The sequence below is a fragment of the Gekko japonicus genome, unplaced genomic scaffold, assembly GCF_001447785.1.
Source record: "Gekko japonicus isolate JY-2015 unplaced genomic scaffold, Gekko_japonicus_V1.1 scaffold341, whole genome shotgun sequence".
Taxonomy (NCBI): domain Eukaryota; kingdom Metazoa; phylum Chordata; class Lepidosauria; order Squamata; family Gekkonidae; genus Gekko; species Gekko japonicus.
Genome location: NW_015170898.1, coordinates 1,147,561 through 1,161,449, shown reverse-complemented (window position 1 = coordinate 1,161,449; position 13,889 = coordinate 1,147,561). Strand labels below are relative to the sequence as shown.

The 13,889-nt window shown below is 46.7% G+C and overlaps 2 protein-coding genes across 2 annotated transcripts in view; both read left to right on the top strand.

The window, feature by feature from the left end:
* HOXA3 (homeobox A3) overlaps window positions 1–2,586 on the top strand; it is a 3,767-nt gene extending 1,181 nt beyond the window's left edge. Inside the window, exon 2 of the mRNA XM_015418572.1 lies at window positions 1,746–2,586. Within this exon, the coding sequence (XP_015274058.1) occupies window positions 1,746–2,509 (764 nt within the window). The 3' untranslated portion in view covers window positions 2,510–2,586. The remainder of the gene's footprint in view (window positions 1–1,745) is intronic.
* A 5,342-nt stretch (window positions 2,587–7,928) lies between these two features.
* HOXA2 (homeobox A2) lies at window positions 7,929–9,793 on the top strand. Its single transcript, XM_015418573.1, has 2 exons — window positions 7,929–8,307; window positions 9,009–9,793. Exons 1-2 carry the CDS (start codon window positions 7,929–7,931, stop codon window positions 9,776–9,778), a joined length of 1,149 nt encoding a protein of 382 aa, XP_015274059.1. The 3' UTR covers window positions 9,779–9,793.
* Window positions 9,794–13,889: the final 4,096 nt, after the last annotated feature.

Genomic DNA, 13,889 nt, shown 5'->3' with positions numbered 1-13,889 from the left:
CATAAATACATTATGGGAGGATTATGGTGTTTATCAACAGTGCTATTACATAAGTAAACCCAAATCGATGGGGAAAGTATTAGCCTCAGCCTCCCCAGGCATTTGGCTTCTATTTACCACTTACTTCCTCAATTTATCTTCTGCTGAGAAAATAGATTCTAATTTTTTTGCAAATGTTTTCTTCAATGCATTTCTAATGCTGTTATACTGGAAAATTAACTCTGACGTGTTTTATTATTTAATATATACAGAGCTGTAAACTATGTATTTTGAGCTTTGCCTTTCCCCTTTAATAACCCAGTTCAGTCTAAATAATAATGGCGGCAGCCCAATCCTAAAGTAGGAAGTAAATCCTATTCAATTTTCTGGGACTTATGGGGCTGATGTGCAATCAGAGACAGTTGTCCCATCGAACTCTGTTCAACTTGTACATACAGCTTGATATTAAAACTGCAAGCAACTCCATGGATTTCAGTAGAATTTACTTCCAAAGGAGTTTAGGGTATCTGGGACTGAATGGAACTTTTAGACATTTTTAGCTTTCTATGAGCCAGTTTGGTGTAGTGGTTAAGTGCGCAGACTCTAATCTGAGAGAACTGGGTTTGATTCCCCACTCCTCCATTTGCACCTGGCTGGATGACCTTGGGCAAGCCGTAGTTCTGATAAGAGCTGTTCTTGAGAAAGAGCAGTTTCTGTCAGAGCTCTTTCAGCCCCACCTACCTCACAGGGTGTCTGTTGTGGGGAGGGGAAGAAAGGAGTTGTAAGCCGCTCTGAGACACCTTTGGGTAGTGAAGGGCGGGGTATAAATCCAATCTCTTCTTCTTCTTCTTCTTCTATGAGGGGTGCACAAAGGCAAGGCCAAAAATAGTTGGGGTGGGGAATGGAATCTAAGCAGTGTCCCCTTCTCATGGTGATGAAAAAACAATACACTAAATGATCCAAGATATCCTACTTTTTAATGACATCCTAAAATTTGCCTCCTGAGAAGGCTCATGGTAGACCAGGCCCTGTGTGTACATTTCATCCCATGGGCCACAGTTATCTTTAACCCACCTGTTCTTTGTTACTGGTTTGTGGAACTGGCAGTTGGAAGCTGCAGGGGAAAGAAATAATTGGAGGATGGCTTTTACCACTGGGTCTTATGTTCAGATTGGCAGCATATTTTAGCGTGAGAAATGAAAGATACCATTTTGAAGTCTTCTGGGTTGCTTTGAATAATTCAGGTACAGTGTCTGGAACCCACAAAGGTCAATTAGACCTTCAAATGTGATTTAAAGGGGTCAAGTATTGTTCTCCCTAAAATTTCCTAAGCAACAAAATAATTCAGCCTATGGACTTCAAAAGGACTTTCACTCAATTACTTGGAAGAAAGCCAATTAATGTAGCAAACGACTCTTGATTTGGTGTTTGGGGGACTGACAGTGTGCAACCCCAAAATCTATATCTTTATATCCCAACTGCATTTGTCTTTTGAACAGAAGTATCTATGGGGCTGCATTCCCATCCATCCGTCTTCAAGGGCTGTGTCTTGGGTCCTAGAATGACACCTACAATCTGTATACATTTCTTAAAGGTGTTACTATCACCTGAGCATATGGTGGACACAGCAGACAATCTGACTCATGAAACAGCCAGTTCTACCACTAGGCCCTGCTGTATGTTGATGCTAGTATGACAGATGTTGATTCTTTGTTGGTGCCCAGGTGCCACCATACTCACTTTGTTCTTTGTTATGATTTGCATAGGTGAGAGTTGTGCTGGTGATAAAAGCCCCCCTGGGCAAGCTTCCTCTAAGAGAGCCCGCACGGCTTATACAAGTGCCCAGCTGGTAGAACTGGAAAAGGAATTTCACTTCAATAGATACCTTTGCAGGCCAAGAAGGGTAGAGATGGCTAATTTGCTAAATCTCACTGAAAGACAGATCAAAATATGGTTTCAAAACCGCAGGATGAAATACAAAAAGGATCAGAAGGGGAAAGGTATGATGACCTCTTCTGGAGGACAGTCCCCCAGCAGAAGTCCTGTCCCACCGGCCGCTGGAGGATACCTGAACTCTATGCATTCATTAGTAAACAGTGTTCCCTACGAGCCCCAGTCACCTCCATCCTTCAGCAAGCCTCATCAGAATGCCTATGGCATCCCTACGTCATATCCGGCTCCTCTCAATAGCTGCCCACCTGCTCAAAAGAGATACACCGGAACTGCAGCAGTGACTCCTGAATATGACCCTCATCCTCTTCAAGGCAATGGTTATGGCAATCCACATATACAGGGAAGCCCCGTCTATGTTGGGGGCAATTATGTGGATACCATGGCAAATTCTGGGCCTTCCATTTTTGGTCTGACTCACCTCACTCACCCTTCCTCCACCAATATGGACTACAGTGGACCAATGGGCAACAATCATCACCATGGACCTTGCGAGCCACACCCAACCTACACAGATCTTACTTCTCACCATCCTTCTCAGGGAAGAATTCAGGAAGCTCCCAAACTTACCCATCTGTAATATATCATCATCAGTTACTACGTGAATCCCTCTACCGTCTTTTTTTTTAAAAAAGAAAAGAAAACACTTTAGGCCCCTCCCCCTCTATTTTACTTTGTTTTGTTTTCTTTCGGTAAAAAGCGTTTTCTAGTTTATGTGACGTAGCAATATTTGTTGCTTGAATTGCTCTCTAGTTTCAATAGTGAATATTTATCTCCTTGAACTCTTGCCTCGTGTCCTCGCTTTGAGAGTATGCGGAGGCTTTGTACTTTCAAGTCAACTCTTTTATCAAAACAGGGTATATGAACAAATTTTTTCTATCCAGATGGTTCTTAAATGTGAATTTGTTCGTACAAAATTGATCCCAACCGGGGAAGCATTTTTTATTTTAATTGCACTTCTTTTAAATAGCGAGAGAGAAATCAAAGGCGCTTGAACAGGGGCTCCCTGGGTGAAAATATTAATACGTGTACGTCTTTCAACGTGTGTATGCTGGTGAACATTCAGATTTATTTATATTTTTTGCAAACTTTGAATAATCTAAGTGTTTAAATTTTTTTATTTATCCCCATCTGTTCATATTTATATATATAAAGATATTAAAAAAAAACCTGTACCCTGAATATTCAGGAGATATTTACCAGACTGTATGTTAGATAGCATACATAGGTTATATCGTTTGAAAAGGAAACGAGAAGTCCTTTATTTAAAAAGAAAATGCAATAAAATCTCGAAAGCAAACAACCGGCTGCCATAGGAACAAAGAAAAGGATGTCTGTAACATCAAACTAAACGGAAAATGTGTAAACATGAACAAGAAAAAAAAACCTAGATTTGTTTTGAAAGTTATACATTCCTTGCTGCTCACATTCTGGAAAAAAAATAAAGTTTTTATTCTGAATAATACAGAGTTCAGATACGATCCTTTGCCTTTAAAAGAGGAGGTTGCCTGAGAGGGAACATAAGGCATCAGCCGATCCTGTCAGTTCAGTTTCTGAATACATAAATCGCCCATATCCGCCCTTCAGCTCTTCCCAGTTGCTTTGGTTGGCCTCCCAAGCCTTAAATAAGCATTCGTCTGTTGCAAACAACAGGCCACTGGAAATATCCAAGAGGCGTCCGCCCTCTGTAACCACAGCTGAGGACATACAGATTTCTATTAAAAAAAAAAAATAGATACAGCCACAGGGAGTGCAGCGTTTCCTTCTTGTCCTTTTTTGGGCCCCGTGGCCTTGTCCAAGAGACGGTACGGTACAGTCCGTAAGTGGAGCTCAGGTGCTGTGGCTTTGCCGCGGGAGTCGCCTCTGGAGGCCTCAGCCTGAGCTCGGTCCCGCTTGCAGGCTGTTCGCTTCCTTCGCCATGTTGGGCTCTTTCTGCTGGGAAAGGCCAGCCGGTCCCTGGAAGCCGCTTCTTCTCGCCTCTGCGCTGAGGACCTTTGAAAAAGGCCGGGCGCCTTCTACACCCACGCTTTTCCTCCCGGGGGTCAAAGTGGACAATTCAGTAACTGTTTACAAAGATAGATCTTTTTTTTTTTTAAGGCGAAATTAAATAAAAGGCGGCAGAACAAAGGATAAGCACGGAGACCCGTGTATAGACTCGTATTTGGGATGGCACGAATTCAGGACACCTTTGCTAACAAGCAAAATACAGTCTGTCATCTCCATATTGAAGGAAGGGGTTCAGCAATAATAAACCGGGCCTGTGCGCAAGGCGAACTGGACCCTCCCCGGGGGTTAAAGAGAGACCGTGGTTGTTCCCCGTCAGCTGAGCTGCTTTCGTCTACTGTTTCAGAAACCGAGAAGATTTTTTTTAAAAAAAAAAACAACAACTGATTTTGCACATTTTGCTGATATAATTCGCAGCCCATTTCCCCACCCACCCTTCTTTCGAGACTGGGTGGGGGAGGGGAGATAAGAGAACCTCTCTCCTTCGAGGCAGAGGTTCGGGGGTGGTTTTTCCCCCATTTGTTTTTAAGAAAATAGCTACTTTGTTAATAGCTTTGGCTGTATCTCTAGAAAATTTTTCCCAGAAGGACCCCCAGGCTCCGATCTGCGTTAAGAAAACCTTCCAACAAAGATTATTTTTTTTAGGGATTGAGGATAAGATTGGTTGGTTCGTTTCCCACAAATCGAAAAGAGATCTGATGTTTTTAAGATCTGAAGTTTATTTCTTAATATCACTTGATTTTGGAATTCCGGGAACCCAGGATGTTCTATACTACTTTGGTAGATGTTTTATTTTTTTTTATTTTTTTGTCTCAAGAAAAATGTCGCCATATTGATTTCCCTTTTTGAAATATGATTTGCCCTCTTTTACCTCAATCTAAGAATCATCCTGGTTTCACATTCCAGTAATATCCCCCCCCCCAATAACTGAAACAGAATTGTAATGTTCGAATACACATTTTCCGGCATTCTTTGGCATTCTATACATACCTTCTTGCTTCCTTCGAGGAAGCTCCGTTTATATCTAGCGCTGCGCTCTGCCAAACGAACACGAGCTGCCCAAAAGCTTTTAAAAAGTAATCATATTTAAAAGAGGCTTATGATGGAAAAATCAATGTGAAGCTCCGGTTTGTCGCTTTTGGAGGAAACTGAAGCGAGGGCGGATGGTGGCGGATCTTTCCCTCGTCAAAACGAATGCCAAAGAGGATGCCTTCTAGCAGGCATCCGTGGCGACTAACCGGCTGGCCTGGGCGCGGAAAACCCACCTTCCAAAGAGGACCTACCTACAAGGAAAAGGCAGCGGCGTCCCCATTTCTGTCTCCTTTCAAAGGCACGTCTTCAGCCTTTTTCCTTCCCTCCAGCAAATATTTCATCCGCCTATTTTTTTTTAACAGCAAAAGATTTCTCCACGCAGCCCGGCAGGCAGGTATACTGTTGTTTGTGTCTCAGAATGTATTTTTGCATGATTTTTTTTGTTGTTTGGTTTGGTTTGGTTGACCACCCCCAATAGAAAAAAAATTCTTTGTCCCAGGTGTTTTTTCTATTAGACAGCCCACCACAAAATGCTCGGAATAACCCTCCCACACGGATTTGACTCACAAAGGCTTTCTGAACTGAACCCAAGGAACCCCCCCCTTTTGGGTTACCTCCCCCGCCCCCTAGTCCATTTCACTTTCAACCCTCATATTCTAGGCAGGGAGAGAGGTGGAAAAAAGGAAGGGAGAAAAATCTAGGATGGTCGCTGTTTTAGGGCCATCCAAGAGAGCTGAGGTCCCCATCCTCAATATTAAAACCCCTTTTGGGGAGGAGGAAAAGAAGAAACAGCCCTTGTTTACTTGCGTTTCTTGCTCTTTCTCCACTTCTTTTCTCAGCCACATTTGAGGCAGGAAAGAGCAAGAAGCCTGAAATGTGTTCTTAAGGGCCAGAAGCTGTCAAAGCGTTTGGCCGGGAAGATTGATCGCGCGCAGCCTTTAGCGGAGCTTTGTTTGGAGTAAAAGCAAGAAAATTAAAAAAAACCCCTAACATCTCCAACAGCATGTATATTTGTAAGGCATCCTTCCTTCCTCCCCTCCCCCCCCCCCCAGCTCTCAAAGAAGAATTAAATAACCACCACCGCCACCTCTTCTACATTTTAGGTTACAAATATTACATGATCCCAGCCCCTCCCCCACCTGTGATCCCTATAAGGGGGTGTTATTTGCTTAAAACTAAAATGATGGCTGCTTTTTTTTTTTTTTTGGTCAGTTTCACTTAAGCTAGTGGTATAATGACCAGTTTATTATTTTAACCACTTGCCAGCCATTCTCACGATTCATCTCGGCAGTCTAAATAGACTAAAAGGTAACGGATGCACTTTTGGCTTCATTGGAATACATAAATATAAAAATAGAGCGACCCGGTTTCCTTTCTCTCTTCCCCCCCCCCTTTCAGAATGCTCTCTCCCCAAATAACAGGACTCTTGGCCTCTGCCTTGGAGAAGAGGAAATCTGTCTGGTTTCCATCTCCTTCTTATGATTCTTTTCCTCGCCTCCAAGTCTCTCCGCCTTCCTCTCCTTACCTTTTTCTTTGGCGGCTATTGTAAAGGTATTCTTCCCCAAACCATCGGCAGGTTAAACCAGCAAATGGGAGGGGGGGGTGTCGTGTGCCCCTAACAAGGTGGGTGGAACAAAAGGGGTTCGTCGGCTTTCAGCCGTTTACAGCACTGACTTCTGAAATATTTCATTGGTATCGAAAATACCCTGACCAGCTTTTCTGAGGCTACTTAAACACAATGTGTCAGCAGATTCCAGTGATATAGTTAATGCTTTAGATGTTGTTTTGTGATCTCCTTCTTCCCCTTTCCTGGAACCCCTATTTACAGTCCCCGGGTGGAGTGGAAACATCTCTTTTGATCGTCCACCACTGTCGAGCCGACTGCCGGGGAAAGTCGCGAGCCACCCGGCTGCGTTCTGTTGCCCTTCCCATAGGAGCCAAAAGGGCTGTGAAAGAAATTCCTTCGACACAATAGATGGATTCGGGGACCGGCGGTCAATTGTTTTCCGTACTGTACACCCAGTTGGGGGGGAGGATGGCGTACAGATCCCAGGTTGGGAGCAAGTAAAAGGGGGGGTGGGGGAAGAACCCCACCTCCATGTTTTTAAGGAAGTGGTTATTCCTGAAAGGGGGGGGGGGGTTAAAACCGAACCTAAGGAAGTGTTTGGCGTCGCTGACCGGGTGCAACTTCCAGTGTGCCTGAGATGTGGGGGCCGGTAGTGACAAAACTTTGAAGATTAATGGATTACTTTGTTAATGACTCCAGGCGTCGGATTGAGGCGCTTAAATGATTTGTGAGGTGCAAAGCGCTTGCCTGACAGTCCCAAACAATGAGAGAGGAGCGTGCGGGAAGAGAAGGGGCAGGAAGGAGCCCACCGGATGGAGGAGCCCAGCACTTCTCCGCCAGCGGCAGCAGCAGCAGCAGCAGCACACAACTACCACCAGGCAACCACAAACACACACTCGCACCCAGATATCCGTCCAGATTAGGAGGCGAAAGGGGAGAGAGAGAGAGAGAGAGAGAGAACTGGGCAAATAGCCGCCTCCCCCCCTTTTTACAAAGTGTAAATAATGGCTTTCTGGCCCCCAATGAGGCGTTCCTTCTCGACTTTTTTGGATCAATCAAACAGACAGTGGCTTCTTTTGATTAAAGCCCAAATTGTCATTGGGCAGAGGCAATCATGTGACAGCCAATTCGGTCCAATTTCAACCTTGTCTCCATGAATTCAATAGTTTAATAGTAGCACGGTCCCCATACGGCTGTAATCAGTGAATTAGAAAAAAAAAACCCCACCAGCCATTTTCTATGATATTTTTTCCCCTTTTCTCTCTCTCTCTCTCCCTCTTCCTTTCTCTCCCTCTCTCGTCCCCCCCCCCTTCCTGGGCCTTGCTCCCCCCTCCCCCTCCCAGAAGCGCTAAATAAGAGGGAACTTTTTCTCCAAGGGGGCTGCGAGTTGAAGGCCATGAATTTCGAATTTGAGCGAGAGATTGGTTTTATCAATAGCCAGCCATCGCTCGCTGAGTGCCTGACATCTTTTCCCCCTGTCGGTGATACATTTCAAAGTTCATCAATCAAGAACTCGACGCTTTCACACTCGACACTGATTCCTCCTCCTTTTGAGCAGACCATCCCCAGTCTGAACCCAGGCAACCACCCTCGCCACAGCAGCAGCGGCCGCCCCAAGCACAGCCCCAATGGCAGCAGCGGCAGCCCCGTGCCATCCGGCGCCCTCCAGCCTCCGGAGTACCCCTGGATGAAGGAGAAAAAAGCCTCCAAGAAATCCGCCCTGCCGCCGCCGTCTTCGGCCTCCGCCACGGGACCAGCTTGCCTGAGCCACAAAGGTCAGTTGAAAGACTTTGCCGCACATTCCGCCTTCTGCGGGGCTCCCTATTCCCCCCCCCCCCAGCCGCCCCGGTCCTTGCCTTCCTAACTTAAGCGATTCGAACAGGGTTTCTGGAGGAAGAGCCAGAGAGCAAACTGGTGGGATCCACAGCCAGAGAAATCAGAATAGCCCCCCCAACCCGCCCCCCAGCAAAGTTTCTTCCCCCTAACTTGTTTAGCGTTGGATGATTTATTTGAGTTGGAGGTGACCTCCTCTTGTCTCCCTGTCCTAGAGTTGGGATATTTGACAGTAATGAAGAGTGATAGATTGCTCTTGCTCAGCTAAGCAGCTGATGCATTAATTATAAATTGTTGTATGGCTAATATCAAAGTTTGCTCGGGGATGGCTCTAGGTTGGGAGATGGAGGCAAAGCGTTGCCTTGAGCTCAGGAGAAAGGGGGTCCAAGGGACCCGGTGCACCAGAGTGCAAAACAATGGATTTACTGCATTCAAGGGCGGCCATTTTGTTGCAGTTGAGATTTTTATGCTTTGCAGAGAAAGCCAGAGGGTTTTGAGTCGTGTCCCCCCCCCCTTCTCTCCTACCACCCCTTCCTCAACATGTCTGGAGATTTAAAATCTCCAACTATCAGATTTCTCTCTTGGGTGTCTGCATGATTGTCGTTGTTATTATTGGGGTTTTTTTTGTTTTTTTTAAACACAGAATCGCTTGAAATCCCCGATAATGGTAACGGTGGTTCTAGGAGGCTGAGGACTGCTTACACTAACACGCAGCTTTTGGAGCTGGAAAAGGAATTTCATTTCAACAAGTACCTCTGCAGACCTAGGAGGGTGGAGATAGCCGCCCTCCTGGATCTGACGGAGAGGCAAGTCAAAGTCTGGTTTCAAAACCGACGGATGAAGCACAAGAGACAGACCCAATGCAAGGAGAACCAGAACGTGGACGGGAAATTCAAAGGCTTAGAGGACTCGGAGAAAGCCGAAGAAGACGAGGAGGAGGAGGAGGAGGAAGAGGAGGAGGAGGAGAAATCCCTCTTCGAGCAAGCCCTCAACAATGTCTCCGGCGCCCTTCTGGAAAGGGAAGGCTACACTTTTCAACAGAACGCCCTGGCACAGCAGCAGGTTCCGTCTGTCCACAATGGAGACTCCCAAAGTTTCCCAGTTTCGCCTTTAACCAGCAATGAGAAAAATCTGAAACATTTTCAGCACCAGTCACCCACTGTTCCCAACTGCCTGTCAACAATGGCCCAGAACTGTGCGGCCGGCCTGAACAATGACAGCCCGGAGGCCCTGGACGTCCCTTCTTTGCAGGACTTCAGCGTTTTCTCCGCGGATTCCTGCCTACAGCTCTCGGATGCCGTCTCCCCCAGCCTGCCAGGATCCCTCGACAGTCCTGTAGATATTTCAGCTGACAGCTTTGACTTTTTTACAGATACACTCACCACAATTGACTTGCAGCATCTGAATTACTGAGAATGGACAGACCAGCGCTCGCCAAGGGTTATGCTATCTTTCTTTCCTTTCCCTTTCTCTCTCTCTCTCTCTCTCTCTCTTTTTGGAGGGGGGAGGGAAAAAGAGGGAGGGAAAAGATGGTTCGATTTAATATCTTTCCCTTTCCTGGTCAGTATTTTCTTTTTCATTCCTTCCCTTTTTGATATATAATGTGTTGGAGAGCCATTTTTTTGCCGTTTTTCTATGCCTTCCTCTCTTTTTTTTGGTTTTTGTTTAGTTGTGTTCAGTATAACCTAGCCACATTCTAGGTCCTCCTGTGAAAGCAATATATAAGGCCTGCAAGAAAGTGATCGTATTGAACTCTCTCTTCACTTTCTTTTTATTTTTGTATGACATTAGGATGCGTTGTCATAAGTATTTTTGGTAGAATAAATTCTTGTTTGCTACAAGCACTTCTCTCCTCTCTCTCTCTTTATGCACAAGGGATTTTCTCCCCCTCCCAGTAGTCTAAATTCCACAATAAAACCAAACAATTCGGTCACAAGCTCTGTCCTTTTTCGTTAGCAATATATTTATTCTGGGGTCAGCACCTGCAAATATTTTATTTCCAAAGTTCTCAGCGATCAAACAGAAAAACAAAAATGCCCCCAAAGGCCCACCCCCTCAACCTTACACATTAGAATCTACGATGCAGGGACAAGTTAAGATGTTTATAGCCTGTAACCTATGCGCTTGTGCATTCGTGTGGATTCTGTGTTTTTACTAATGTTTGGCGAGAAGCCGTCTAGTCTGCCTTGCAAGTTTCAGGCGCTTGCATCTACAGGCTACGCCAAACAGTCAACAATTTAATGCGCACATGTCTTTTCCCATTATTGAAAGCTTCTATCTATTCCTTTTGCGAACCGTGTCTCTGGAGGGAGGGAAGGTGCCAGGAGGGAACCAGCATTTAAATGCCCACAAAGATTTCCCAGATGTCCAAAGATCCAGAAAAAAGAAACCTAAGAGAGAGGAAATCAGAAAAGGGTATTATTATTATTATCCGTAACAATGCACGAAAATATATATATACAGATTTCAATCACCAGTTTCTCGCAAAAGGGTTAGAGAACGAAAGCTGGTGGTTGTAGGAAAGGGGACTTAAGGACGGAGAAGGGAGAAAGTAGGCTAGCAAGTGCACCTTTCAGGAGACCACGGCAAGGGAGTCCCCTGAAGGAACCCAACTGAAGCAACAGCCGAGAGTTCGCGGCCACTAACTGGGGCTCTGTAGTGTGTGTTGTGTATGTGCAGGTTCTGGCACCCGCTTTCAGACGACCAGCAGGGTCCACATGAGGTTTGCTTTGTGCGCCTCAACCCCTCTGTGGACTGCGGGCGCCAGCAGGCAACATTTCCCTCGCGCCTGTCGGTCTGCCGGCGTGTCTCGATAGGACGAGCGGGCGAGGAAGGGGAGAGCCTCGGCCAGGGCTTTGCCCGCACCCGTCTCCCTCCTTCCAGCGCGTTTATTTTGATCGTGGCTGGCTTCCCTGTTTTGCGCCCCATCTAAGTGGGGCGGCGCGGAGCTGCGTGGGTTGGATGCATGGGCTGCGTGGGCTGGAAGGATTGGATGCAATTCTCCCTAAACCCATAAATCAAACGCTTTCTGTGAATGAGAATGTCATCAAAGAGATCAATTGCAGGAACACATGCACAAATAAAAACCCTCTTACGTATTTGCTGGGGCTGGGGATCCCCGTCTAAAACCATTAACTAGAAGGCGGTTAGTCATAATTCATTTTTATTGCTCTGTTAAAACAACAGCTTGGCTAGGTTTCAGGTGCGGCAGGGAATCCCGGGCCTGTTCTCTCCCCCGCCAGCCCGCCCCCCCTCCCCTCGAGGCTTTGCCTGCTTTCAAGCTGGATGCAGAGTTGCACCGAGGAGAGGGCATTTTTTTTTTTTTAGCACTTTTTCGTTTCCAGAGTGGGCTGCTTGTATTCGAAGAACGAGATACCAACCCTTCACCCCGCACCCTTCCCCAGTCGATTTCCCCTCGATATGGAAACAAGCGGAAGAATTTTCTTGTCTTTCAACAGCAAAAATTCTAACAATTTTTTGGGATTTCCCTTACGTTCTGTGACGGGGTAGGGGGTTACATCAGTGGTTTCTCCAGGTTCAGAAAAGAAACCGAGATGAACCGATACAACAAAGGCGGCTAGAGGGTGGAGGGTGGGGGAGGGGGGAAACGAGCAGCAGGCCTGTTTTGGAAACGCCAGGCAGGGCGGGAGGTTTTCGGAGTCTGTGCGGGTGGACGAAAACTTTGGGTGGCTGCAAATCAGAGGCAACATTTCGATCTCTGCCCCCCCCCCGTCCTTGCCCCCCACCCAATTCTAGAAATTCTTCGTATTCTAGAAAGCGGAGAGACTGTGTTGGCCTCAGAATGCGAAGCATTGGGCAAGAGGCAATATAACAAAAGGGGGGCCATGTAACAAAAGGGGCAGAACAATGGCGGAGAAACGGAGGAAAACATTTAAGAAAGGAGCGAAGGCAATCCTGGAAGAGTGGATTTTTGCAAGAAAGGGAGGGATGGATGATCATCTAGACCGACGTTCATTTAACTTTTTTCTGGTTGATAAACCCAAGGGATATCTCTTAACTATATTTATATGATATTTTCGTACCCAACACCAACCATTCGTCTGGAATAGTGCTAGAGAAACATTAAGCCTCTCTATATACGTGGGTTTTAGCAGTATAACCAGTACTTTAGCATCTTGTACTCAAGCTGTTGGTTTTGCGGTGAATATCTATGGCATTTAGGCCCAAATAGTCGTGCATGGATATCAACATGGACTTGGTCAGTGGTAACATATTTCTTATGACTCCCCCTTACTCCTACCAAAACGTAGAAATATAAGGAACAGGCAGCTAAGAGGGAATGTACAGGACCCAGTCCAAGCTAACTTTCTTTCCAAGTCCCATTGGGTTAGATGAATTCTATAGGGGATTCAGTGGGGATTTTTACCCAATTAGCGCTCATAGAATTGCAGTTTTAATGCTTAACTGACTGGATTGTGGCTGTTGACGCTTTGATAGTAAAAGAGGGCCTTGGAAGTTGAAAGCAACTCAGTAGGCAGCCTGATCCGAATTGGTGGCATTTTAGGAATTAATGAAACTAAAAGTCTACTTTAAAGCATAATTGTACAGTATGGGCTTCGTTTATCGATCTACTGAGATCATGCAAAAAGAACAGGCATGGATGTAATCTTTCATGGAGGTAATAATGCCCGATAGGGGAAAGTGGAAATCAGCCTAAGTACACACGAAGTTCAGTCACCTTAAGACAAAGTTCACATTCCTTATTCTTGTCTTTTCTGTTTTATGCCCAGTACTGTGCAGTTTATCTTCTCTGCCAGCCTCGTTTTCCTATACAGATTTAAGCACCTGTCCAATTGCCAAGTTATCTGCGGGCTGCCCTGTAAGCCAGATCCTGATGCTCCGTTTCTATGGCCAGTGAGATGCGGTGAGACCCTCTGGGGCGGGCAAGGGATGAGAACCGGGGTTTATATCCTGGGACAAAAGATCCTGGAGGAGTCACGAGAAACGAGAGGAAGCGGCTTCCACCACCCGCCGTGGATCTCACTCACTCCCCCTCCCCCCACCCCGTGGCTGGGAACGAGAGCAGCACCCCATTGACCGATCAGCGCGCCGTGGACCCCTCGCCCCACCGCTCAGGCTCCGCCCCCTAGCCACTGGGCATGGCGTCCAGTGCTGGTGGTTGGAAGAACACCCCCCTAGATCTCCTGTTTTTAAACAGTGTGGATCCGTGTGGGGGAGAGGGAGGGGTGGTGGGGAAGAGGCCGCTGAAACAAGCAAAGGTTGCAAGGGAGGGAGGGAGGAGGAGAGACGGCGAAGGGGAGGGAGAGGCCAGCGAGTCTGCACAGGCGCTCTGCGGGCTTCGCTGAGGGGCTGGAGCGAACCTCGGCCAGCTTCCTTCGCAACCTTTGTAAGCGCTGCCTCTCCCGGCTGCCTCGGCTCTGGCGGAGAGTCCGGTGCCCAGGCGCCAGGCAGAAGCGCCTCTCCGGACCCCGGGCGAGGCTTCTGGAGCGAGGCCCCCCTCCGGCGTCTCTCGAAGCCCCCTCTCGCCACTCCAGGGCATTCC